Genomic DNA, 27,459 nt, shown 5'->3' on the forward strand with positions numbered 1-27,459 from the left:
CATCTCCTTCATCTGCCTCTTGAACTCCTCCTGCATAGCAACCTGCATGCCCTTCAATCTTTGTTCAACGTTTTCCAACTGATTCTCCATTCTAGTCGACACCATCAGGCGCTTTCAGGATCAGGAGCTCTAATACCAACTTGATAGGAACTAAATGTATTTATAGAATTAACACTGAAACCTCAGGGAATACCTTAATAGTACAAACAGAAAAGTGAAATAGAAAGGTAATAATGACAAAATAGAAACTTCTCCTAAGGCAGCAGCCACCCCCAATCACTTCCCAGATATTTCCTACCTCTTCACTCTGATCATCTACCTTATATCCTTCCTTCAGCCACTCCCTCCCTCCTCCACGTCACTTAATTGGTTATTCTGTTAGAATCTTCCCTAACAGCCTCCCTACCCACAATCTCTTTTTTACCCCTCGTTCTCTAATATGTTTTTAGTAGAGGCTCATTTGTCTTAGACCTAATGTAATGCCCTGCATTTTGTAATAATATTTTAATGTATTAATATAAGTGTATATGTTGATTTTCATGTGTTTGATATGTGTGGGTGATGAGGTGGACTTGCATGAGTATGTGAATACGAGTATAAGCATATAAGTTGGTTTACGGTTGAACTGGGATTGTTGTATACAATTGGAATTGGACTGAACATTTAGCTAAGTGCTTGGTGCAAGGTGTTCTCGCTATAGCGAGAGGCCCTGGAAAGAACGCGTGAAACGGTCGCCTTCTCATTGTAGCGAGAGGTCCTTTGCTGTAGCAAGAAAGCAACAGTTTAGGGTGCAACTCTGGGTGCAGTCTCATCGTAGCGAGATTCTGCAAAAACTAAAATACAGTTTCCTCTAAGATTTTCACTACAGCGACAAGGGGCGTTGCTGCAGCGAGAGTGTCGCGACCAGAGGGGTATTTAAAGGGGTTAAGGTTTAGGAAATTCATTTCACATTCCTCTTTTCAAAACCTTTTGATTCTCTCGACCTAAAATCCTATTTCACCGATTAAATTGCCTCTAAAGTCGTTCGTGAGCTATATTGAAGGTTGGATTCGCATTGAGAACGCTTGGAGGTGAGTTTAAATGGTTAGGGTTTCAATTTTTGTCCCTCTTATCTGTTTTCTAGGTTCTCTTTGAGTTCTCATGAAGTTTTCCATGTGTTTTAGGGACGAAATTCTTGTGGAGAATGTTTTCCTACCGTTAGATTGTGTTGGGTCTTCATTTGAGGTAAGGGGGACTCTACCTTATCTCATTGTGTGTAATTTACTGTTTATTTTGCTAGATATTGCAATGTGGCTGAGATCGAGGATAGGAAATGTGTGTTGATGTAAATTATTGTGTGTTTGAATGCAATGTGATGTGTGATGAGATGGTTGGACCCATTATGGGTGATTGTGTATTGTGACATGCCATTGATTAATGATTTGATAATGTAAATTAATTGTGGCAAAGTCTAATGAGGATTTAATGTTTAAGTGTGATGTGGGTGAAAATGGGCATATTTGCCATGTAATGTGAATGAATGTGGGCCTGTGGGCCTGTGTGCCGTGTATGAATATAAATTTTGTACGAAATTAAAATGTATGTGAATGAGGCATGTTAAATGCCGTTGTAATTTGATGTTCCATCAATTTATTGAGATTTTCAGAGTATAAAGACATCCAAAACCCTTTGAAAAGTTATTTTGAGTAGTCTTTTTCTTTGTCTTCATTAGTTGTTTATGTTATTGCATTTTCTAAATGTTTTGCTAGAATTATGAGCGCTCAGGCGCTAATCTCCACCGCCCAGGCAGAATTTACTGATTTTATTTTGCTCTCAGGTAACCTGCAGCCTAGGCGCCCAATCGCAACGCCTAAGCGCCCATGGCGTGCTGTGCTCTCTGGTGACCTGCAGCCCAAGCGCCCAAATCGCAACGCCTAGGCGCCCACGGATGCTGTCAAGTAAATTTTCATATAAATAGAAGGAAAGAAAAGGATTAGGGAGAGGGGAAGCAAGGGCGAACTCAAGAGAAAACGGAGGAAAAGAGCTGGGAGCTACGAGACAACTTGGGAACAAGAGGAAAAGGAGAGATTGAAGAGTCATCTTTCCAATTCTTGGTTCTTTATGGAATTTCCTACAATTTTCTTCTTTGTTCTTCATAGAATGAGTTGCTAAACTCCATAGCTAGGGGAAAGGATTAGGTCTGAGATGGGTGTATTGAGATTGGATTTCTAAGGTTTTGATATTGGATTTCTTGGATTAATTGTTCGTCTTTCGATTATATATGCAAAAATCATGAGTTTTTGTTCATGAGTGGATTAGGGTTCTTATATGATTTGGAAAAATTGTGTATGAATTAGCTCAAAAGATGAACTACATGAATTTCAAGGTTTAGGAATATTTCTTGAATTTTGTGTGATATGTGGATTGATTTAGTACTTCAACTATATTTGTGTTGAGATATATAGTCAAGGAATTGTCATATTTTTTTCATAAGTAAAGAATGGATTCACCAAGGAATTGGGGTTCATTCACTTGAAATCCTTTCATTAATCTAAGATTTTCAATTCAAGTGTTTAGAAATTCAACACAGATTAAGAAAAACTCAGACCATCCTAACCTCTAGTGTTTTAAATCTTGAGATCACTCTGTACTTGTTGAAGGCAATATTTATTCTATTATAAATCTTTATTTTGTTTTAATTTCAATTGTAGAGCTTTCTTCGATCCAAATAGTTGATATTGTCTAACTAGAAATTTGATTAGTGAAGTATTGTTTGATAAGTCAATCCTTGTGGGACGATACCCACTTACCGTGGTATTTACTTAAAACGATTCGGTGCACTTGCCGAGTAGTTATCATAATTATACTATGAATGGTTCAGCGATACACTGGAGGTGTAGATGATAGGGATAGTAGAAATACCTTAGGGAAGAGAGAGTAGTTGTGACACCAACAGTGAGCGTGGATGTACCACAGGCTACACACTCTCCTCCTGACTAGACTTCTGACCAATACCTTTGTCGAGCGACTCATGACCGTCCATGTGGTATCCGTGAGATAAGGGTAACCGGCGACCATCCATGGTGTGAAACTATGATCACAGTGATCACAGTGTCACAGTGAGCATGCCTACGTGCAGCGAGTGCACGTGTGTGTGAAATGTTGTTGTAGGTCCAATGAGCGCACTGGTTGTGAAATGAAATGAATTGCTTGAAATTGTTGCTTATGATTATACTTGTGTAGAATGTATTAAAAACTATGTAAAGTATGGGTAAGGTAAGACTCTATATTTGCTAGTGTGTTGGATAGTGTGGAGTACTTACCTTTACATTTATTTTTCAGGTGACAAAAACAATCAGCACCGAATTCAGTGAGAAAATGCAATTTCCTTGATCAAAATTTATAAACACTTATTATTTTAAAATACTTTGTTGAACTATGCTTCAAAAATCATTTGAATGAAAATTTTATTATCCCATTTTTACGAAATTTATTTATTTTAGAAATTAAATTTAAGGTGTTACACCTAACAATACCTTAAATTTCAAACAACATGCATCAATAATTATCATACAATACAAAATTAATAAATAACAAAAATGAGGGTATTACAGCTAATTTTAATGGCATACAACTAAAGCCACATCACAATTTTTTTAATTATAAAAAGCAATTATGTGCAAAGTAATGAAAATAATAACCCACATCAAATGACATAAAAAAGATACATTCAATTACATAACTAAACATATTACTGAAAAAAGAAGGTACTCCCAAAAATATCAATAAGAATGACATGAGAAAAAAAAAATCATGTGTGCATGTTTCTTTTTTATGATTCCATAAAGAATAACAAAACTAGTGCATCTTACCAACCAACTAGTTCTGCTACTAATAACAGAAGGTGGCATGGATATTGCACTAATGGATCTTGCCGTAACATAAATGCACCATTAGACTACATGTGAATATAAAAATTGTTGAAATTAAAAAAAAAAAAAAAAACATAACATAGTACTGAATGCATTTTTAACTATTAAGTGCTTTTATATAGATTTGCGTAATTTTTTATTATGAAAGCAAGGCTGGTGCAATTGCATTAGAAAAAGTCCAAAATGATCAGTACAACAACTAGTTTGTATACTTTCTAGCTTCTTGATATATATAATGCTTTAAGTCAGAAGCTGTTACAAATAATCATGCACTTGCAATAGAAAAACAACACTGCAATTTGGTCATTGGTGCTTATAAAACAATTGATATATTGTAGAACCATAGAAAACATTTGTAGATTATAACTCCACCTTTCATAATTTATATTATTATCATATAAATAATGATTGTCCCCAGTAACATACTTTATTCTAAATGCAATCAAAACATGCATAAAAACATACAAATAAAAATATTTGAAAGCCAACTTAGTTGATATAGAAAATAGAATGCTTTTATTAACAATAAATATATAAACAATCAATATGATTATTCTGTCAATTCCTTCAACGATTGAACGTCACATCAATTTTGTTGTTCAGCACCTGTTCTTTTTTTTTTTTTTTACTACTTAATACTGGTTATCCTCTCTTTTCCAAACAAATTAAGTGTTTTTTTTTTTTAAGTTAAAAGTACTTGTGGTAGAAAGAAATAAGTTTAACTTTGGGTTAACTCAAGATTTTGTGAAAAAAATATAAATTCTTAAAATTACAACATCATACTTGAAAAAAACTTTCTGCAATAATACAAAATATATATCAAAATATTATATAAAATATTGCATATCTAAGAAAGCTACAAGTGAAAACAACTATTGAGACAGGCAAGAGAGACCTAAATCCTTTCAAAAGGAGGGATTAGAGATTTCACCTTTAAAAAAATTATGTAATTAATTACTTTTAGTTTTTTTTTTTTCATCCAAATTTGCATTAGATTTAATATTGGAACGTGACTGTTACGATAGTTTGCTTGAACATTGAAAGACTATATATTTTCTTTAGTGATTTAAATTATAAGTCTTAATCATTTTAACATTTGATTTCATAAAAAAAAATATTTTAGTTTTAATTTAAAAAAAATTATTTTTAATTATTTTATTTTATTTATTTATTTTATTAGTAAAAAATTAAAATAATAATAATTTTTTAAAATTAAAATAAATTTTTTTATAAAGTTAAATATTAAAGTATTGAATGCTTAAAATTTAAAGGATTATGCACTTTAATTCTTTAAATTGTATGCATCAATTATTTGAATCTTTAATTTTTAAAAATTATTTATTATAAATATTTTTTACTTCATTCTTATTATTATCTTATGTTAAAAAAATTTATAAATGTCATTTTATAAAATTACTAGTTAAAATTTTTAATATAAAATTAAAAATTAAAATAATCAATATTTAAAATTTAAAGAAGTTAAACGAATATTGAATTTTATCGTCTAAAAATATTGATTTAATATTTATTAACACATATAATCTTCTATGTATATTTATTTACCTTTAATGAATAATTAATCGAATTTTATATACATTTATTATTGATTAATGATAAGGTTCTTATTTACGTTCATTTATTCTTTTCTTTTCAAATCTAGTTACATATATGGCTCAAATTCTCAACCCAATTTTCTAAAAATAGTTGAATTGTTCAAATTCTAACCATACACATATATACTCCAAATAATTAACATGTCCTGAAGGTAGTTGCATTATGTTATTAGACATCATCAATAGGTTAGTTGCATTAAAACTAGTTTTGCAGCTGCTTCCCCCTTAGTTTGTATAGCAAATTTTATAATGTTATCAAAACTTTGGTCGTCAAGAGAGCTTGAGACACTGGGAAATCCCCCATCAACCACCTCACTGCAAATTATGCAAGTGACTTAACCACTAAATTCAACCCAAAAATCTAAAAACATTACTTATTTAAAATTTTGTTATTCATATATTAACTTGTTTATATTTTTTATATCTTTACTATTCACGTCCTTTGAGTATTTCTTATTAGTATAAATATCTTAACCAGTTACACATATACACTAATACACGTCCTTCGATGAATCGACGCTGAGAACATTCCTGAAGAATAAAAATTTTGTGAGATTTCAAATTAACTGTCTTGTATTTTTAATAAGTTATTCTATAATTGGCATAATGAATTGTATATATATAATAAGTCAGTTTAAATCAATTATAACCCAATGATTTTCAAAAACACTATATATATATATAATTTTTAAATTTTATATATAAATAAATAATCCAAAAAAAGAGTTATAGTCTTTTTTTTTTTTTTTAATTTAAACATTGTTTGTTGGAACTCTAATATGCATAGATTTTGAGTGTATAAGCGTGTGTTACCTTTTAAAAGCAAACTTAAAATCAAGTTATAAAAGCATTGTTAAAGAGTTATTTAATTAGAAGAATGGGAAAAGTTAAAAAAAATTTCAAAACATTTTTAACATTGGTTTTTTGAACTCTCTGTTATGAAATTTTTCTTTCGTACTCTCTTGAATTATTTTATGATTAAGATTCTAACTTTTTTTTTCTTTTCAAAATATGTTAGTTTTTAAAGTGATAATTTTTTTTAAAAATTATAAAAAAATATAAATTTTAAAATTATTAATTTTTAGAGAAAAAATATTTAATTTTTTATTTCTTGAAAAAGATAAAAAAAAATACGATATAAAACGCAGTAATATTATTTACATGATTAAACATTCATCACCTTCTCTTTTTAACGTTAAACATTTAAATAAGAGACATATTTAATTCTTCTTTCCTTTTTCTCTCCTTTCTCCTCCTCGCCCTATTTTCTTTTTTTCTCCTTTTTCTTTTAAACTCTCAAACAAAGCTTAAGACATTAAAAAAACTTCCATCAACAACCTTACATAAAATTATACTAGTGAATTAAACACTAAATTCAACCTAAAAGTCTAAAAACATTACTTTTTTAAATTTTGTTATTTATATATTCTTAATTTATTTATTTTTATCTAATATATGATGTTTTTGCTTTATACATGACACTCTTAACAGTGTGTTATCCTTTAAAAAATAGATAAAAATTAAAATAATTTATCCAAATTAAATTACAAGAAAACATATTGAATTTAATATGATGTAAATTCACGAAACATTGACGTGGATCTACTTAAAGAAGGCTATGCATCAGATTTGCGTGAAAACAAGATAGATTTGAAATGAACATATATAAAATGGTACCAAGAACACATTCAAGAATTTGCATTTAGATTTTAACATAAAAAAAAAAATCCAGACAAAAAAAATGAAAAAAAAAAAGTTACATTTAGATGATAATAAGCCAAAGAAAAATAGCTACAATAAGTGAAAGTTTTGATAAAAGAAAATCCAAGATTGAGTTTCTCCAAGAACTTAAGAAATGAGAGTTTAAGCTCAGCTCAAGAAATTCTGAAATCTAATTCATCAAATGATCAAAAGATCCCAAATGTTTACAATACAAGCCTTATAGAGTCCAGAGAAAGTGACGCCAAGCATGGCCAAGTTCAATTCGAAAGTGGCACCTAAGCTTAAGCTTAATTAAGCTAGATTGGTCCTAACTAAGCCTGAACCTATATGAATTAAAATTCAACTAAATTAGAAATAGATTACATTATACCTAAATCAATGAACAGTTACAATTAATTGAATAAAAAATAGTAAAAATATTATCATTCAAAGTTTAATTAAAGTTGCTGCACACATAGGCCACTATTTGATCTGAAGCCTTTTTGGTAACCTTAATTTTGACCTTCAAATCTACCAAATTAGCTACCCTTGCATGTAAGCTTAGTGGTCCTTCTTGGATTTAAAATTAGTTCGGAATTGATGATATGTCGAAATCAAAAGAAATTGAGTCACAAATTTTTTTAATAATAAGATTGGGTGGTTTATTATTTTAAATTAATACAAATTAAAACAGAGTCCTAACCAAGAGTGGTTAGAGTTGAGGTCATTTTTTAAAATTTAACTCATCTAAAATAAAATGTGTAAGAAATAATGGTGTATTCACATTTTAAAAACAACTATGATTTTTTTGTCTTTTACTGAATATTTTAATAAATGTGAAATTAATTCCATTCGAAATATTGAGAACAACCTTCGTAACTTTATATTTCCCGGGCTTCAGGATGGTGATGACTCGACATTAGATTTAGAAAACTATACTAGTTATTCTCTTCGATTCGATTCTCTCACGGACCAACACAGGATATTATTATAGTGACATTGGTTACAGTTGTTTTATTAAAAAAGAAAAAACTTGGGAACGGAGAAAAATAAAAGAAATATATCTTTTATTATTTATTTTTAAGTTTACTATTATATACAGAATTTCATGTCAAATGTTGTCGGTTTATTAACAAATATCTTTTCTGTAATCGAAGGTTTTTTATATTAGAAAGGTTACAAAATCTTCTGATTTTTTTGGGTGGGAAAGGGTTAATTTAACCGTAATAAAGGTCCCGATTGATATATTCAATACGACATATATCTGGAAAAATTAAACCAAGATGATGCCTTCTTGCTTTTGCTTTCAATATTCTCTTCTGATTTGTTGACCAGGTAAAGTAACTATTTAGCTTTTTAAAGTGAAAGATGCATAAATTGTGAAATTCAGGATGTATCTAAGTTGATTAAAAAAGAGAGAGTTAAATTTTAGGAGATATTTTATTTTAAAGTTAAAATGAATATATTTTTATTTTATTTTTATACTTTTATGTTTTATTACCTTAAGGTGTCAAATTCATTTAATTAAGACAAATGTTTATCTAATAATTTAAGAATGGTGATTAAAAAATTAAAACAAATATTTTTTACTAATATATTAATTTATCTCCATTATAATTTTGAATAAAAAATATTCATTAATTTGTTAGCTATATTAAACTCTTCTTCAGGGAATTGAAGTAATCATTAACAAAGGAAGATGCAAACTCGTGAAACAAGGGCAAAACGTTGTCGTTGTCGTTGGGATGTCTTGCTCAGTTAGTTTGCTGTTTACAGCGTGTCTTGCAGCTATGTTGTATTGTATTGTATTGTAGCTTTTACTTAAAGGAAGAATAGTTCTTCCTCTACCATACTCCTCCCATTTCAACTCTCTCTCTCTCTCTGCTTCATAGTTCAAACAATGGCAATGGCGTTGTTCCACTTCTCTTTGCTTATCTCTCTCCTCCTTTCTTCCATTCTCTTGTCGAATCACTCAGTCAAATGCGATCATGGTCAGTACTCTCATACTCTCTCTCTCTCTCTCTAACTATTGTCTTTTTGGATCACCTATTTCTGATAACGCTCAAATTATTACTATCTTGCTTTTATTGTATGATTGCTTTCTCTCGGTGACTTAGATTGCTCTAAACTGTCATCAAGTTTGCGACTTTAAAGTCTATTGCTTTCTGGGTAATATGTCTCTCTGTCCTTATTTTTTTACCTTTTCTTGTGTTTGAGTTTCTCATTGGCCAATGTGAGCTAGATCTATTTGGGAGAGCGATTGATCTGCCATTGATGAGTCTTTGGCTATAGTATACCTTTTTATTTTTAATGTTAATCGTAAAAGATCTGCTCATTTGAGTTGAGTGCTGCTGAGTAACATACTTAAAATTTTGAATTTCATTATGCTATTGCTTTTCAATGGAAAATTATTTAAATTTTTATATCCAAATTTGTCAATTTGATGGGATGGTCTTTGAGTGACCTAATTGTCCACTAATAGAAATATCATAGAGTTCATGTTCCTAGTGATCTAATTTTTCATTAATATTGTTGATAAAGCATTCAGAGCTTGCTACTAGAGGTCACAGAATCCTGTTCCTGTCTTCCATTTAATTCACATACAGTGACATGATCAGTTTTTACTTTTTTTGGAGTTAACTTGTAAATTAAAGAGCTATAATTCATTTAGATTCGAATGCAAGTTATTTGAGTGGATTGTCTTTATAGATCATTCTGTGTGTTGATCACTGCTGTCTTCCCATCTTCTGATTTTCATGCGAATCTATGCTGTAGTAGCACCGTATATCAAAAACTAGGAAAGAATTAAATCAGAATAGTTATGCTCCATGAAAAATCTCTAGTATCATCTGACTTCTCCTTTTCCTTGCACACATTCACATAGATATAACCTTACACGTCAAAGTTAGACATCTAGAGATAACACTGACCTCAATATTTCACTGCAGGTGAGGAGGATGATCTTTATCAGGGAATCAACAAGTATCGGCAATCATTAAACTTGACATCTCTAACAATGAATGACAATGCAAATTGCTTAGCTGAAGAAATAGCTGACCAGTTCAAGAATCAACCTTGTACAAATGACACAGGCGCTAACACAGTACCAGGTACAGAGCCTCAGTTCTCCAACTATCCGGACCTTTTAAATAAATGTCACTTGAATATTTCTAACACAAGGGATGGATCTGTAATGCCTGCTTGTGTTCCTGGCCTGGTTCCGAGCCTTGTCCTTGCTAATTTCACACAATCTCTCTACTCGGATAGTCTCAATGACTCCAAGTACACAGGAATAGGTATTGGTTCAGATGATAACTGGATTGTTGTCGTACTGACCACTAACACTCCTGAAGGGAGCTTTGTTCCTGAGACTTATAATGGTGCCAATTTGATTTCTAAAATTAGATTTATTTACTGCCTAATGCTCTTGTTAGTTGGTAACTTTTTCCTGCTGTGAACAAGAGGAGGCTGTTCATTGTTCCCTTTTTTAAGCATTGTTAATATAGATGGTCGCGGTATAAGTGTTGTTTCAATATTGCAAGCCTCTTTAGAATGGTAGAGTAAGAGGAATAGGGGGAAAAGGCATTTTTCCTCAAGGGCTGTTTTCTTACTGTTGTCATTATCAACAGTTTTCTTTTTCTTTCTTTTTCTGAAAGCATTACATTTGCCAAATCAGAATAGGAGGCAATAAATGTAGCATTGATAATGATGACAAAAAACTAGTAATTTATTTCAAAATGCAAATGTTGTTGCTTATTTGATATTTGAGGCTGCTAAGTGTGTGGTTCCATTACCATCTGAATCATTTTCAAAGGTGTTTAAAATACGATACTATGGTTGACTTTCATATTAGCGAATCCACCTTGAAGATTCCCATCTAAAAGATTACTACTTTTGATATGTTTTTGAATATGTGCTTAACAATATCAGAAAAAGAGATGGAGCCAATTGCAAAGAAGGGACTCTACCTGCTTGATACACCTTGTGATATATTTTGAATGTGTGCTTAACAAGTTGACATATTGGGAACGACTCTTCCATTTATGACCTTCCGAAAAATTCTGTAGGAGAGAAATGTCCCACTATTTATTGCATTATAGGTTGTTATCTGCTGGTAAATTTTACTATAAAAATTGCTTAAATTGATCATTTTAATGAGGTTGAAATTGCAAAATAGCATAAGGCAGTCGCAAATATTAGCTATGAAGGGGTACAATTATCTGCTTTTAATATTTGAAAATTTTAATTAAAATTGAAATGACGTGTAATGAACTCGACTATTAAAATGAATTGCTCAAATACAGAATCTTATGCAAAGTTTATAGATATTGGGTACGTGATCCAGGCAATAAAACGGTCGAACAACCTATTATGAATGCATAATAGCTAAGTTTCTCTCGGCTCTTATCCATCGTAAACAGAAGTTGGGATGAACGGAACTTTTTCTCCTTTCATGGAAAGAACTAATCTCAGCCCGCTGTTTTTAAGGTTGTACTGTCAGACAACCTTAAAACAAGCGAGCTGTTAAGTCATTTGAGGCAAACGTTTGCCCCTCACCGTAAAAGTTACAACATTTATCCTATTCACTTCAGAAGTTATGTTTTTAGAGGTTTAAATTCATGTTTATCCTTTCGAAGAGACTTAATCCACATCCCAGTCAAGAATTTTCTTAGGAAATGATCATTTCAGTATTCATTTTTTTGGGGGGGTCGTATCATTTCGGTATTCCTAGTGTTATGTTCTTGACCATAAAAGTCCATGATCTTGGCCTTGATTAAAACTGAGCCCACTTCCCTTGGAACTAGTTTTTAATCTTCTCTTCATTAAGTCCCCCTTTGTTTCCCCTTCTGGGCTGGGAGCCCATGAGAAAATAAGTTCAAATTACAAATGGGACAGGCCTAGACCAAAATCTTACGAGTTTTTATTTTAAATTATATTTAAAAAATTTCTCTCTAATCAACAATTCAATTAAAAATTATTTTGAAGTTTTTTAATTTTTTCATTCAGTATTCAAACTTCTTTTAAATTAACATTAGGCACAGTAATCTATTTTAAAATTACTATTAAAACAATATTTTGTTAATTAAATCAATCTTCTCTTAAGTATCTTTTACTCTATATTCTTTTATATCTTATATGTATTGGTATGAATACTTATATTTTGGATTTGGGGGCACTTGTTATTTTGTTGATTGAATATTAATCTGGTGTTATTCGACATTAATGTAAGTGGAGGAGATCAGCTATCTATAGGTGCGATGCATTAATCCTCTTTTGAGCCAGGTATGCGTTCTCTGTATCTTCTTTTCGTGAAATTATGTTATAATGGATGCATTTTCCTGTTTTGGTATAGTGAATGAGTCCATGCAGAAGAAATCAAGGACCACCGTGGTCTCATATATGTTTGATATTTAAAATTATGCTTATTTAATTATTGAAAAGTGTAAACTAATTTACAATGAAACCGTCTTAAAGAACAACATGCCATATTAGTGAGATTTCTCTCTCTCTCTCTCTCTCTCTCTCTCTCTTGGTGAAATGAATATATCGTTTTTAAAACCTCTACTTACTGTTAACCAGATAGGTTCATTTATTAATTTTCCGGTTACGAGTTTTATTTTCAATTATGATGTTAATTATAAATAATATTATTACACTTCCTAAACTTCTTTCGTTAGAATAAAAATGTTAAGAATGTGTTGAAATACAAAAAATTATGAAAAACATTTAAGATGATACGTGTTTAAAAATACATTAAAAATTTTATAAAATTACATAAGTTTTTATAAAATTAGAAGTTACAACTATTAACCATTGATTCCGTTGTATTTTTCACATATTTTTAATCATTCATGCTTGGCTCTCTTCTTTTTAAGGTGTATGCACCCCTCAAGTGTGAAAAAGCCATTTTTGAAAGGAAAAGAATCAAAATTATTCATGAATATGGTAGAGATATGTGATTGTGGTTTGAAACTATCATTTAAGTATGGTCAAATAATGGGACCTACTTCATTCTGATCTTTAGACAATGTTAGAGATATAAACCATTCTTAAGTCAAAAGATATTAAGCTGAGAGTTGATCCTTGATAGATTTTGTTAACTTGTAATTTTCAAGTTTCAACTCCACTAAATATATGGTCTTTTGGAGTGTTGCAAGCACTGTGATAGAGGTAACCACAGAAAGCCTTCATGGAATCAACAATCTCCTCCAGAAGTACTCGAAGCCTCACTAAATGCAGGATATAGATCTAATTTTGCTTTTTAATTTCATTATATTTGGCGGTGTTAGAGATATAAACCATTCAAATGATTCCATTTAATAGCCAAAGTCTATGAATATTTGGTGCTTGACATTATGAGAGGCTCTCTTATGATTTATGATCAAATAGTTAGGAATTTCATCCTTTCCGTCCCTATTCCTCAAGCCTTGATCTACAATGTGATAGAAGATGTGGGCTCTATAAGATAGAAGCGGGAAAAGGAATTCATAATGTTGGTATTTGGCATATCAAAACTATTTAGTTCATTTAAATCAAATATGGACTTTGAAGGCAATCGATTGAAGGCTCCATTTCATTGTATCTATGTATGTGAACTGTTAAGTGTCACTTTTCTGTAAACCAAACTGTTTCAAACAGAAAATAGAGAAAACGACAACTTCATTGACCCCCTTAGGTACTAGTTGTTTTCATGCATAGTTACAATTTTATTGAAAGTCATATTTTCCTGACGTCAAAGACCGCACCAGATTATAAGAAAATGATTAATGTGGGTATGAAGGGGCAAGAAGCTGTTTTAATTGCCATATGTTACCTGCGGTTTACCCGGTTTGTCTCCGTCTTTCCCAAATTAATCATAATTTGGATTATTGGAGCATGTTTTCGTTGATTTTCTTTGAATATGGATCATTGAAAAAAACCCATTAATTATTTTGTTCCCAAGAATTGATCAAGGCAATCTATTCGGATCTTTTGCTCTCTTTTCAATTAGTGTTTTGGTCAAAGAAATAACAAAAGCTGCACTTTTTTCTTGATATCTTTTGAATCACACAGTGTTGATCAAAGTTGTCAGCAGGACCCCCAACAATGAGAGAACATGATGAAAAGGAAAAGAAAAATTAGAAACATGGGGCTGAATTTTGAATTATAAGAAAGGAGTAAAGTGAATGATAAGATGTTTGTGTTGATAGAGGGAGACGCGTCTTTTTCTCTTTGGTGGCATAACGTGAAAGAACTAGATTCTGGGATATCAACCTGATATGGTAAAGATCCACGAAAATATCATTTCGTAGATAGGGTGAGAGAAATCAACTTGAAAAAAGGTGTCACTTTCTGTGGTAGACCAAAACAAACAAAAGCTTAATTGGCTATAAATTCTAAAAGCTTCACCCCACTTTTCAGTGGTTTCACCGTCAGTAACATTTAAATTCATTAGGCTCGTAAGATTCTTGGCATTTATGAAAGATTCTTACATAAGTTCCAAAGTTTTCTTGGTCGTTTTGGTAACACCACTAGCTCAATAAACAGTTCGCACTGCTTTTACAATTCCTTTCAACACCCCAATCCTTCAGGAGTTGAAAATTACGTATATTAAAAAGTTGTTCATCCATCAATCCCTCGACAAAAAGAAACAGAGAAAGAAGTAAGAAAGACACGTCGAGAAATCATCACAAAATCTTGTGAATATGGTCTAAAGCATGCTATTGGGAACCGTACGCGTTGTGACCAACATAATGCTAAGGAAAAAAGAAAAATCAAAGATTGTCAATTATGCCTCCAAATTCTGAAGAATGTGTCACGATTCTCGTGAATATACTCTTGTGTGTAGGTTAGGTGGCATATCTGCCTCCCACCTCTTTTCATGCCAAACAAAAATCTGTTTATCATCACAATATCATTTTGCTCACTATCTCAAATACAACCATGTTCTTAAAGGAGCCTCTGTGTTTGGTTCTCTAATTTTGCATCATAGCTAGTTTTTAACCATTGTTTCTTGCTCGTGAATGAAATAGGTTTGGGCTCTATTCTCCAACACCATCAGACATGTAGTGAAATCTGAAAGCAACGAAAGAGACCAAAAAGAAGGTGGGCCATTAATTTACTTGTACGTGTAGGCATCAAAATCACCCACGTTAACTGTTGACAAAAACATTTGGGTCATACCAAAAAGAGTAGAAAATTGAATAATTTTTTTTTTTCACACTACGGTGAGGAGAAAAATGTAGAATAACACAAGCAATGTAATAAAGGGAAATAAATAAATAAAAATCATTTAAAATGCATCGCTTCATTTAAAAATAAAATAAAAATTATTGAATAAAAAGAGAGACTCTTCCTAGTCCTAAAATTTGGTAGAGATCAGATATGAGTGGATTCAGATTAAAAAATATGGAATTGAAACAATTCAATTATTTATCAATTTGCGTTGTTTTTAATAGTCTTATGGGTTGGACGAGGGGTTTAAATTAGTTCTAAAAGTTGAAGATGAAGCACGAAAAAGATGAAATATGGTCGGAGAAAAATAAAATATCATTAGTGCAACAGAAAAGAGAAAAAAATGAAAGAGAAAGAAAAAAAGTTAGGCTAAATGTGTGTGGCTGTGCTCAAGAGAAAGACAAATTTGAGAAAGGAAGAAGTTATAGACTATTAGCTACATGACGGTGGATTCTAATATCCTCCCTTCTTGTGTAAAAAGTAAAAAAAAATAAATCTTTTACAAAAGCTATCATGTATTATGGACCGTTGATTTTAATCGAATGGTTAAAAATAAATTACAGAATACTGATTATTCAAGTTAGATTTCTGAAGGATACATTGGTAATTTTGTACTTTTATTCTTTCTTCTTGTTTTGTACCTCCTCTTCTTGTTGGTCATGTTGTTATTTTAATTTTTCACATCGCAACATAATTATGGAACTGGGTCGCATTATGTCCCATTTGATTTCTCAGCAAACGTGGAACTGTATCAGAATTATCTCTTGAGGCTTACATTTAACAATGATATGTTTTATTTTAGTTGCACTTTTATCTTTCATCTGTGAATGACATATCTAATATTTGATGGTGCTTGTGGTGAAACGCAGACACATTTTCTGCTATATCAACTTTTAAGATACAGATTGTAGATGAAATGATGGAAGTGATAAAATAATTCAATTTGGAATTGTAGGCAATATTACAGAAAGTTAAACGTGAACATCAGTTTGTGCAATAACCCACATATAGAACTCATGTTTATTAGTTTGATAAGAAGAATCTGTTTACCATTTTTTTTGTGAAGATGAAAATGAAGAATATATACGTGAAACAAATAGAAGCGGGAGCTTAATAGGGCTTTACATTTGCTTCGATTGTTATAAAACCAATATCATTAGGTGACGATCATAATCAATTTGCATCGATTTTGTAGCAAGTCCGATGTCATCAGGCAACTACTTTATAGATTATGTTCATGGACTGTATTTGCATCGGTTGTGTTGGGTTGATGTGGCCACTTTTTACATCTGTTATATGAGAGAACTCATGTAGATATACTTTGTGAAAGACTCAATTTGCATCAGTTTTGTGGCAAGTCCGATGTCATTAGGCAACCACTTGTGTTGGCTTGATGTGGCCACTTTTTACATCTATTATATGACAGAACCCATATAGATATACTTTGTGAAGGATTATTGGTTCAGTCATACAATTTGTGAAGGATTATTGCTTGGGTCATCTAATTCAACCGATGTAGAAGTGACAACTCATTTTGAAATTTGAAATAATGGCGTCAACCTGCAATGTTGACGGTAGGTGTAATACATCTATTTAGTTGATGAATGTCATTGTATGAGTATCATATATTATATTTAATTATTTTGTATTATAGAACCGATTTGATATGTGTATTAATGTTGTATTCAATTAAAATCATATCAGGTATAATTTATTATCCTCAATTTGTATTTGATATAACGAAAATAAAACTGTAATCCATTATACTATTATTTATATATTATTGATTTAAAAATTTCAATTTGTATAATTAATATAAAAATATATCTTTATATATTTGATTTAAAATATATAAATTCTACATCTTCATACGAAAAACCCTACCGTTCTGCCACCCCTCTCACCAAGGTTTTGTTTAGGCTAATACAATTTCTTCCTATGATTCAACACTGGAATTTACCATTTTGCCCAATAGCTCTACCAAGGCTTTCGCTTTTCTGTTGGTCACTAACGTAAAAACTTATAAATATGGATAGTCCAACTGCCACACATTTGCATCGGTTGTGTGATAAAACCAATGTCAATAGGTGACCACCTATTACATTACCACATGGACCTGATTTTGAATCGGTTGTTTGGCATAACAGATGTCATTGCCCAACCACCTTCTACGTTGTCTACATTTGCATCGGTTGTGTAGTCAAAATGATGTCATTATGTGGCCATTTTTTATATATTGTGCATGCCCTCTTTTTGCATCGGTTGTGTGCTACAACTGATGTCATTTCACAAGCACCTTTTACATATTACGCATGCACTCTATTTGCATCGGTTCTCTGTTAAAACTGATGTCATTTCACCACAACCTTTTTCACATTGTGCATCTACTGTATTTAAATTAATTGGGTTCTAAGGTCATGTCTCCCTTTGACAATTACTTCGTTACTGTGTCGTGTTAACCATATCTTCATCGGCTGTATGAGGCGTAAGATGTTAATCAAATTTTATGTACACAACTTGTCACATTTACGTTATTAACCCTCTTCATCCTGCTCACTATTCATTCCTATCCGCATTTGTTTACCTTTTCAATATTTAATCTTAGCCATCCAATTTTAAACTGCAACGATCAACAACTCACTTCCAATTATTAATCACTTATGCAAAAACTATGCTTTCCAAAAAAATACATTTTTTTACAAAAAAAAAGAAGATATTAGAATCCACCCTACATGACTACACCCACTCTTAACTATATGAAAAGTAACAATTTGATTTGAGGGATTAATCAGTCAAGTTCTATTACCCATAAGCCAATGATCTTCATCTATTTCCATCCAACTAAACTCATACAAGATTGAATTTATAATTTTACTTAGATCAAAATAACACAAATCGATTAAGTCAAGTTCACGGTTTATGCTCACCCTTACTTAATCCTCTTTCTTTTTTTAACTAATTCCTTTCTCAATTACCTATTTTCTCCTCAAGCATCCCTTCTTTTTGTTTTCTTTCACACGACACTCCAACATCTCTCTCTTTTTTCTATTATTTTTTCTGTGAGCATTTTTTTTTTTTTTTGCTTTTATTCATATTTTTAAAGTTTTAAAAAAATTATAACCCATTTATTTTTCTCTTTTCTATAAATAATTTTGGATAATTTTTTAAAGTTAGGGATGATGTTTTAAAAGAAAAAGGTATTACTCTTTAGAAAAAAAATTATATGTAAGTTTTTAAGGTATGTTAACAATTTTAAAATGTAAGAAAATTAGTTTTTGACATGTTTCTTTTATTAAAATGCATATTTTTAAATAAAGTATTAATCTAAATTTAAATAATTTCCTAAAGTTCATTGGATGTTAATAATGTCTATATTTATTTCTTATTAGCTCTCTTACAGTGAAATAATTTTGAGAAATGATTTAGTGATTCTCCATTGTTGTGAGTGCATAATAATCATAATAACATATTTTTATAAATATCATTTCTATTATTTATCATGTACTATTTTGTCTACAAACTATTTGCTTAGAGAAACAAGTCTTAAATTATTTATTAATCATATGAAAGCTTATTGTGATATGGATTTTGTTCAACTACATAAATTTTTTTGTAAAGTGAGAATAATAATTTGAATTTATTTTATAATATTTAATTATAAAATGCATGTATGGAGACTTTTATTTTGAAAATAAACTTAGTTAATGCATAAGAATAACTTTCTACAACATAAATATTTTTTAGAAAAGATATATTAGAATCCTATAACCGTTAATGAAATTAACAATCTAAGTATACTTAATTATACTCTAAGAGAAGAAGAGGTTTACCTATTAGATGAAACTATCAATTCATAGAGAAGGTTATCAATTTTTTAGGTATAAGCATGTCTTATTATAATAACTGTGATTTAAATGATATTTTAATTATGAATGTACGATTGTGAACTTTTAATTATGACTAAACTTTTAAAAGGTAATTAGAATGAATTCATTTTTATAAATGGCATGTTATAAGCAAGTTCTATGATTGTTAATTATTTACATGTTATTTGTTTTCCTTTCTTGGTTATTATGATTATTATGTCCTCATGACTCATCCTAATTATTTACCATTCTCATGTCATAAAAAAGTATAGTATAAGTCCATCCTAATAGAATCTCTATTTAGTTACATTGTTTTGATGGACTTATTTCTTTTTGTCTTTGTTATGTTTTGAACTTTCTACAATTTATTAAGGATTTAAATTTTTATTTTAGTTATGTAATAGATGTTTTAATTTTGATATTATAAGACTCTAGAATTCAATTGATTGTGCTTGAGTTTCAGATTAATTTTAATAGGTTATCATATTTTAAAATAATGATATTACAAAGAAAATTCTGCCAAAATTTTGATAAATATTTCATGTGTTAATTTCTAGATAGACTTGCTAAGTTAAGTGACATTTCTAGGTAACTTAGCATATGCATTGTGACAAGCCCAATTTCAAGTTGGGACATTATTCCACGTAATAACTAAACTATCACTTTAATTCTTAAGATAGTAAATGTTAGATAGTTAATCCTTAAAATTTTAAACATATCATGTTAGTCTCTAACTTTTGTCTCTATCCATCATTTTAGTTTTTCAAACCACACGTCATTAACACACAGTAATAAAATATTGACATGTCAAATTAAGTGACATATATGATTGATTACGTGACAAAAATATTGTCATATATAGTATGATATATGTTTTTATTTTATTTTAGTCTTTGAAATTATTACCTGTCACACATTTTAATCTTTGGTTCTTAGAATCTTTTTATTTATCCATCTTTCTCATTTATTCTCTCTCATAAAAAATTATTATCTTTGACTATCATAATCATATGTATTCTCCACTAGTGACTTTGTCACCGTCTTATAACATTTCTTCATCCTTATTTTCCTCTCCGTATCCAAACATGTCATCTCACATTAAAATCCCTCTTCTTCCCTTGTCCTTGCTCTCCACTCTCATCTTTCCTTTTTCTCTATTGTCACTCGCAACCACCCCATGGCAACTACTTGTTGGAAACAAATAAAGAGAATAAAGAGAAAAATAGTGACACAAGAAGTTAACGTGATTCGAAACATAGTATATGTATCTAAGTTCAGGGTTACATTAGAAAAATATTTTATTTGCTGAATATTTTAAAAGCATTACACGATATTACTATATAGTAACAATAAACAAAAGTCTATTAAAAATAAGTGATGTTGGACTAAATAAGAATAAGTGACATGAGACTGAATCAAACTACATTATTCTAATAATTCTTCCACTTGAAATTTTATTCATAACAATTATTTGTAAACAATAAGTTCATTTGTCCTTCACCTAGTGCAACGCCTTCATCGTTAATTATCCTCAAAGATCATTTGAGGCAATGTAAAACCTTAACTTATCGATTGTGATAGTCTTAATTAACATATTAGGCAAATTTTCTAATCCTGATATCTTTAATAAAGACAAGTCTCCATCGTTTATCATGTCTCTATTTTCATCCCTAATCACAAGTGAAAAATAAATGGTGGCCTACGAGGGAGATTAAAAAAAAAGATAAATAAATAAAAAGTTTTAAAAATTAAAGACTAAAATATCTGATATCTCATAAACTAAAATAAAATAAAAACATATATTATATTATATAATATTTGTTAAAAGTATATGAATTAAAAAATTAAAATGATTGACAAAGATAAAAATTAAAAATTAATATAATATTTTTAAAATATTAAAAATTATAATATCTTACGTTTACTGTTTTTCACTCTAAAGTAAAAATTTACTCTTCAAATAATAATTTATTTTTTATCACATTTGTTGTATTACTCAAGAGAGAACGTAAACAATTGAAGTGGCTTCCACTTAAACCACACTTATTTTTTTCTTTATTTATTGCATGACGTAGGATCTAATTATTTTAAAATTAATCTCACTCATAAATATTTATTAATATATTGCAAAATTATTTTTTAACTATAAATTACAAGAGCGGTCGTGAAATAGAATCTTCGTCCACGTACTCTTATAAATTCTCAATGTAGGATATTTTGTACAGTTGAACCATTTCTCACACTTGCTTTAGCCAATAAAGCAAATCCTAACTAATATTTTAAAAAATATTATAAAATACTATTAATATATTTGTTTACATAATTTTTAATGTAGTTTAGTATAATTTATAATGAAAACTTTTTATTCTTTATATCTTTTACCAGTATCATGACCTCATTAACAAGAACCTCGTTTTAAACTTAATAAATAAGTTTGAGACATAATTCAATAATAATAAAAAAAAAAGCACGTGTGTATAAAACGCAAGCGTTTTAACTTCCCTTCAACTAGAGGATAGGTTTAGTACGCAATATCACAGTCACGTAGGCATTCTTATCCATTTGGGTAGTGAGAGAGGCCTCATTATTTATGCCACACGAACTTAAAAAGAATCTAACCCTTTTGCTTTTGGTGCAGAACTTTTCTGTGGGTACTTTGAAACATAATAATAGTAACAACTAACAATCAGTTAATGACATTTTTCGGATAATTATTTTAAATATGAGTTTAAAAAGTAATACATTACAATATAGTATTTTCAAAAATTATAAAAATTAAAAAGATGCAGGTTTAAGAATTTATAAATAGCATAACAAAAATTTATAAAATAACAAAAATTTATAAAATATAAAAAAGTGTCAATGACAATTTTTTTATAAAACAAATATTAAAAAATCATAAAAATTCAAATTTATCGATAATAATTTTTTAAAAATAAAAAATCATCAATAATGAATTTTAAAAATTAAATAAAAAATTAAAATATCAAAAATACCTTAAAATTTGATGCTTTTAAGAAAAATCATATTTTTATAATTTTTCCCAAAAAAACCATCATATTTTAATAATTTTCCCAAAAATATCGTATTTTAATAATTTTTCATATAAAAAAGGTACATTTTTCTTATTCCTATTTATATTTTAAATTAATATGGTCAAGAACACACCGCGTTCTCGAATGGTATAAGTCGCATGTGGCTTTTCACTTTGCAATGTGTGAATATATAAATTATTGGAATTACCATGTGTTATGTATATCAATTCTTGAACATGAAAAAATGATACGATATATATAATTACTTTCATCTGTTGTTTAATTTTTTGATCATTTTTAATGTACATATTTTTAAAATACAGTAAAATTAAAAGAATTAGTGTTTTATTGTCCCAATTTTATGTTAAAAGGAACTTTTCACGTCACATACCCAAACAACGGGTGAATTGGCTGGTTGACTTCGCCAATTTTGTCCTTTATTTCTGAGCACACTGTGCTTGTGCCAAATTTTGGGTGGATGTGGTGGTGGGGTCTAAAGACTCTAAACTATGGAAGATGAAGGACTGCTTTTATAGCAAAGTTGTTCCTTTTGTTTGTGACGCCATGGCAGGTTAGACCCACCAATAATGGGGGGAAATCTCTTCTTTACAATGCTCAATCTTTCAATGCAAAGGCCAATTTCTGCTAATTTATTCATAAACTCTTTTTTTCCATTTAAAATTGAGAATGGAAGTGCATTTTCCATTCAAAAGTTGCTAACACATTGAATTGTCCATTTGTTGAAAAGCTCATCCATACAATCTGACCAACTAAGCAATGTGAGGGGAAAAAGCAAATAATGAAAAATGTGGAAAATAAAACTCTAAACCAGTTGGTGACATGGTGTAAATAGTTTGAACAAGTTGCCAGTCTTTATTTAATCGATTATCTTTTAGTGCCCAATAAGTGTTAATGCACAATTAGCTTTCTAAAACTTTGTGGACAGAAGGAAAGATAGTGTTTATTTCTGTTGCCAGCAAATGAAAGCAAAAGCCTTTCCAATGCTTAACAACCAAGAAAACCAGATGCTTCCTTTGCAAAATGAAACGAATTCATTTTATGTTATTCAACACTAATTCTGGATTTTTTTAATGACCAGTTTTTAAAATTTTTCCCTTTAAAATTCTACACATCTAATTTATCTCAAAATCAATAATTATGCAAGTCTTGTTAATATCAAAATTAAGTATAACAATATATCTTCAAGAAAATTTAAATATAAATTAAAGAAAAAATTAAGATAAAATAATTTTTTTAAAATTTGTATTAATGTGAGAAGATATTTTTTATTTTATTATTATTTTTTTTATTGTATCATTTTTTTTCTTTTTTTTTTCTTTATAGACTTAGTAAGTATATAATGATATTCTTCTCATCCTTCCTTTGAAAGACATATGTCCTTTCTTTTTACACATGGCACTATGTTCATGGTTGATATTCTTGCTCTGCATATTGGATTGGATCAAATACAGTGAATGCGTGACTTGTATTGAGTGGACACTTAATTTTAAGAGAAAAATGGGGAGACGATTCTAACTATATTTATGTTTTGGTAATCAATGATGATATCAGCTGTTTAAAGTTTTGTGTTATTTCATAATTAGAATTTTGAAAACAGTTTGAAGTTAAATTCTCACGGTTTTAGGTTACGACACACACTAAGAAATTATTATAATCATATCGTGCTCAAATTAAGTGGCATTAATTTAATTTTACAACTGAAAATTGTGTACGTGATTAATCTACCTATATTCTTATATTTTATATTAAAACTGTTTCGAAAATTGAAACAAATAATCATATCGAATGAAGAAAAAACTCGAACTGATTGATTCGATAAAAAGAAATAATAAAATAACAATAAATATTGATAATTTCCTTTTCGTCAAAATTTTGAATATATGAGAAATAATATTTTTAATCAATAATTTATATATTATAATGAACTTTTATAAAACAATTTAGACGCACGTGTCTAAAAAATACTAATAGTTTAGAAAAGGAAAATACATATACCTTCCAAATTAAAACAAAAACACATATAGCTTAAACGAATTCATAGTAATTATCTGTTTAGTTTATTTAACCTTCAAAACTATTTGATTTAAACTTTTCTTTTAATCATTGTTAAACGAAGGGACTTTTTTGTCCTTTCCTTTTCCCAAATATCTGTTTGTATAGTTGCGGAAAATGAAAATATCATACAAACATAACCGACAAATTAATCGCTTGAACGATCTTGCTCTTGTATTTTGTTGCTAACATAAGGTCAAACTACTCATATTTATGAATAAACGTTGCTATAGTATTTTTGGTCTTTTTATAAGAGTTTTTTGAATTTTTTTTTAACATTTTCAATTTTATAAATTAAATTCTTAAATATATTAATTAAATAATATATTATAAACTATGGTAAAAATATATTAATTAAAATTTAAATAAAATTTTAAATTTCTTAATAAGAAAATGACTAACATTTATTTAGTCGTTTTTATAAGATCTCTTCTAAATTATTTCTTTCTTGTGAGAATGGGAAATATGTTTAATCACAATGACCTCTTACCATAACTAATTAATTAGAAAGATATTTAAAAATTATATAAATTATTGAAAAATTAATATCACTAATTAAAACAACCAAATTTCTTAAAATCAAATATAGTGTTATATATATAATATGACAATAAACAAACAAGATTAGTGTATTGATTTGGTTTTAAAAATCCAATGTTAATTAAATTTTTAAATATGATGTTATTTATAGACATAATTAATTATATTACTAAAAATTAATTTATAATTTTAAAGGTAAAATGAGAGTTTTTTACTTTTGTAAGCAAAAAAATTATTAAAATAATATAATTTTTAAATAATTTATCGAAGTAAGTAAAATAAATTATAAAAAAATTATGTAAATCCTAAACCCTAAACCTTAAACATATGGAAAAAAAATTTCTATGAACAAATACTATATTATATAGGGAAGTAATACTAGTTATTCTTGTAAAAATGATTCAAACTAAAAAGGCATTACTTAGGAAAAGTGTGTGTGATAGGTGTTGTAAGTAAGTAAGAACTATTTTGAATATAAGCACTTTTTTTCACTTAATTGTATGTAATTAGGCCTTAATATTCTTAATTGTAAGCAATTATGAGTCATATATATATATATATATATATATATATATATATATATATATATATTAAGAGTTAAATTTTAGTTTGATGACATTTGATCTGAAAATTTTGGTTCAACAGGTAAATTGAACTGAAAAGAATATCAGGGTAGAATGTTGAAAGTTGTTAGGCAATTACAGTCTCCCACTTAAGTGAGACACTTATTGCCATACGCTGTTTGAATGAAAATGGTTAGCTTGAGTGAGAGTGTTTGACAGAGCTGAGATTCACTACCTCCACACCTTGCTTGAGTGAGGCATAGCTCGCTTGAGCGAGGGATCTTTCTTCAAGATGGAGTTTGTCCTCTCGCCTGAGTAAGAATTTGCACCCAAGCCAGAGTCCACTTATTTGAAACATATTTAAAGCGACCTGCAAATGAAACAAGAGAGTGAGACGCTTTTGGAAGAAGGGAATCACAAAGCACTTAAAGGAGAAGCATGAGAATACTCAGAGTCCTTAGTATTCATCTTGTATTGATCATTTCAACTGTTGAATCCTTGTAATAGTTGTCCTAGATAGCTAGTTTTCTTTCTAAGATTGAATATAATCAGCAACTTCTTATGTATTTTGGCTGGTTCACTTTTATATATATTTGATATTTAGTATTTTCAAATCTTGGCTTCCTTATTATGTTCTTAATGCTTGAATATATTTGATCAATTTGTTCTTGATATTGAAATTTAAGTTCTAACCGGGACGTATTTCTCATACTTAGATCTAAATAAGTTGCTTGATGTGTTCATAATCCAGGAATAGATATCAATGTGTTAATTTCCTTAAGACAATTAAATTTAATGTTGGATGACTTGTTGTATTTTTGAGGGATCAGGGTATGATGATTTCATCTTAGAATTCTATATTAGAGGAATCAATATGAATGAAAATTGTGTGTTGCAACAAGACCTGTAAACTGGATTGAAATATATTTATAAACCAGCAGAATACCTAAGAGAGAGATTGTCCCAGTCTATTAATTCTGAATTGAATCTTAGTTACAACTTTCATTTCTATTTCTCTTACCAAATTGAATGAATTTCTAGAAGAACCTATTTCAAAACTATTTTTGCTGTGAATAACTTCGTGAGCTAGATACTTGAGAGAATTTAAATTTGTTGTTCCCTGGTGATACGACACTCACTGACCACTTTATTACAAGTTTGTTCTAGTAATTGTACTAGATTATCAACAAGTTTTTGGCGCCATTACCAGAGAACATAACTGATCTTTAAATTTTGGAAAGTTTTAGTCCATTAAAATTGTAATTATATTGTATTGTGCAGTTTGTTTTTCCTGTTTTGTTTATATACTAACTTTTACCATAGTTTTTCTTATAATTTATGCTTTTGCGTGGAAGGTTTCTGCAGGTAAATTGTTGTTTGAACATGACATTAACAAGTTAGAAAGGAGAAACTGAGGTGAAGCTAAGAAATTGAAACCACAACATGCAGAAACACCAAGAAAACCCTTCCCTATCCACTCAAACTCTTAAAACAATGGCTGATGACACTAGAAATGGTAACCAAAATGGAGGAAGAGTCTTTGATCCACCAAGAAGAACACTAGAAGACTATGCAATTCATCAAGGGCCAAAACATTTGTCACATTTTGTCATTCCACCAGCAGTTAGAAGAGTGAAGATTAAACTGACATTTTTAATTCTAGTTGCTACACATTTGTTTTATTGGAAAAAATTATGAAGATCCATATGCTCATTTAGACAATTTTTATGAATTATCTGCAACAATGGGATTTGAGGAAGATGAAGAAGAGGATGCTTGCATGAAATTGTTTCCATTTTCCTTAATTGGTGAAGCTAAAGAGTGGATAAAGGCACAACCAAATCAAAGTCTAACTAGTTGGAATGATTTGGAAAATAAGTTTTTGACCAAATTCTTTCCACCAACCAAATTTTTCTGTTTAACTATAAATTTGATTTTCTTGC

At 29.5% G+C, this 27,459-nt stretch overlaps 1 protein-coding gene across 2 annotated transcripts; it reads left to right on the plus strand.

The window, feature by feature from the left end:
* Positions 1-9,063: 9,063 nt before the first annotated feature.
* On the plus strand, positions 9,064-10,923 carry LOC113869722 (uncharacterized GPI-anchored protein At5g19250-like). 2 transcript variants are annotated; one of them, XM_027506180.1, is made up of 2 exons: positions 9,064-9,216; positions 10,174-10,923. In XM_027506180.1, exons 1-2 carry the CDS (start codon positions 9,126-9,128, stop codon positions 10,680-10,682), a joined length of 600 nt encoding a protein of 199 aa, XP_027361981.1. In that variant the 5' UTR covers positions 9,064-9,125; the 3' UTR covers positions 10,683-10,923. The 2 variants fall into 2 exon arrangements, with proteins under 2 accessions (XP_027361981.1, XP_027361982.1); XM_027506181.1 differs by having other exon boundaries at positions 9,126-9,193; positions 10,166-10,923.
* The last annotated feature ends 16,536 nt before the right edge of the window (positions 10,924-27,459 follow it).

Source organism: Abrus precatorius, unplaced genomic scaffold (assembly GCF_003935025.1).
Source record: "Abrus precatorius isolate BTA unplaced genomic scaffold, Abrus_2018 Scaffold6, whole genome shotgun sequence".
Taxonomy (NCBI): Eukaryota; Viridiplantae; Streptophyta; class Magnoliopsida; order Fabales; family Fabaceae; genus Abrus; species Abrus precatorius.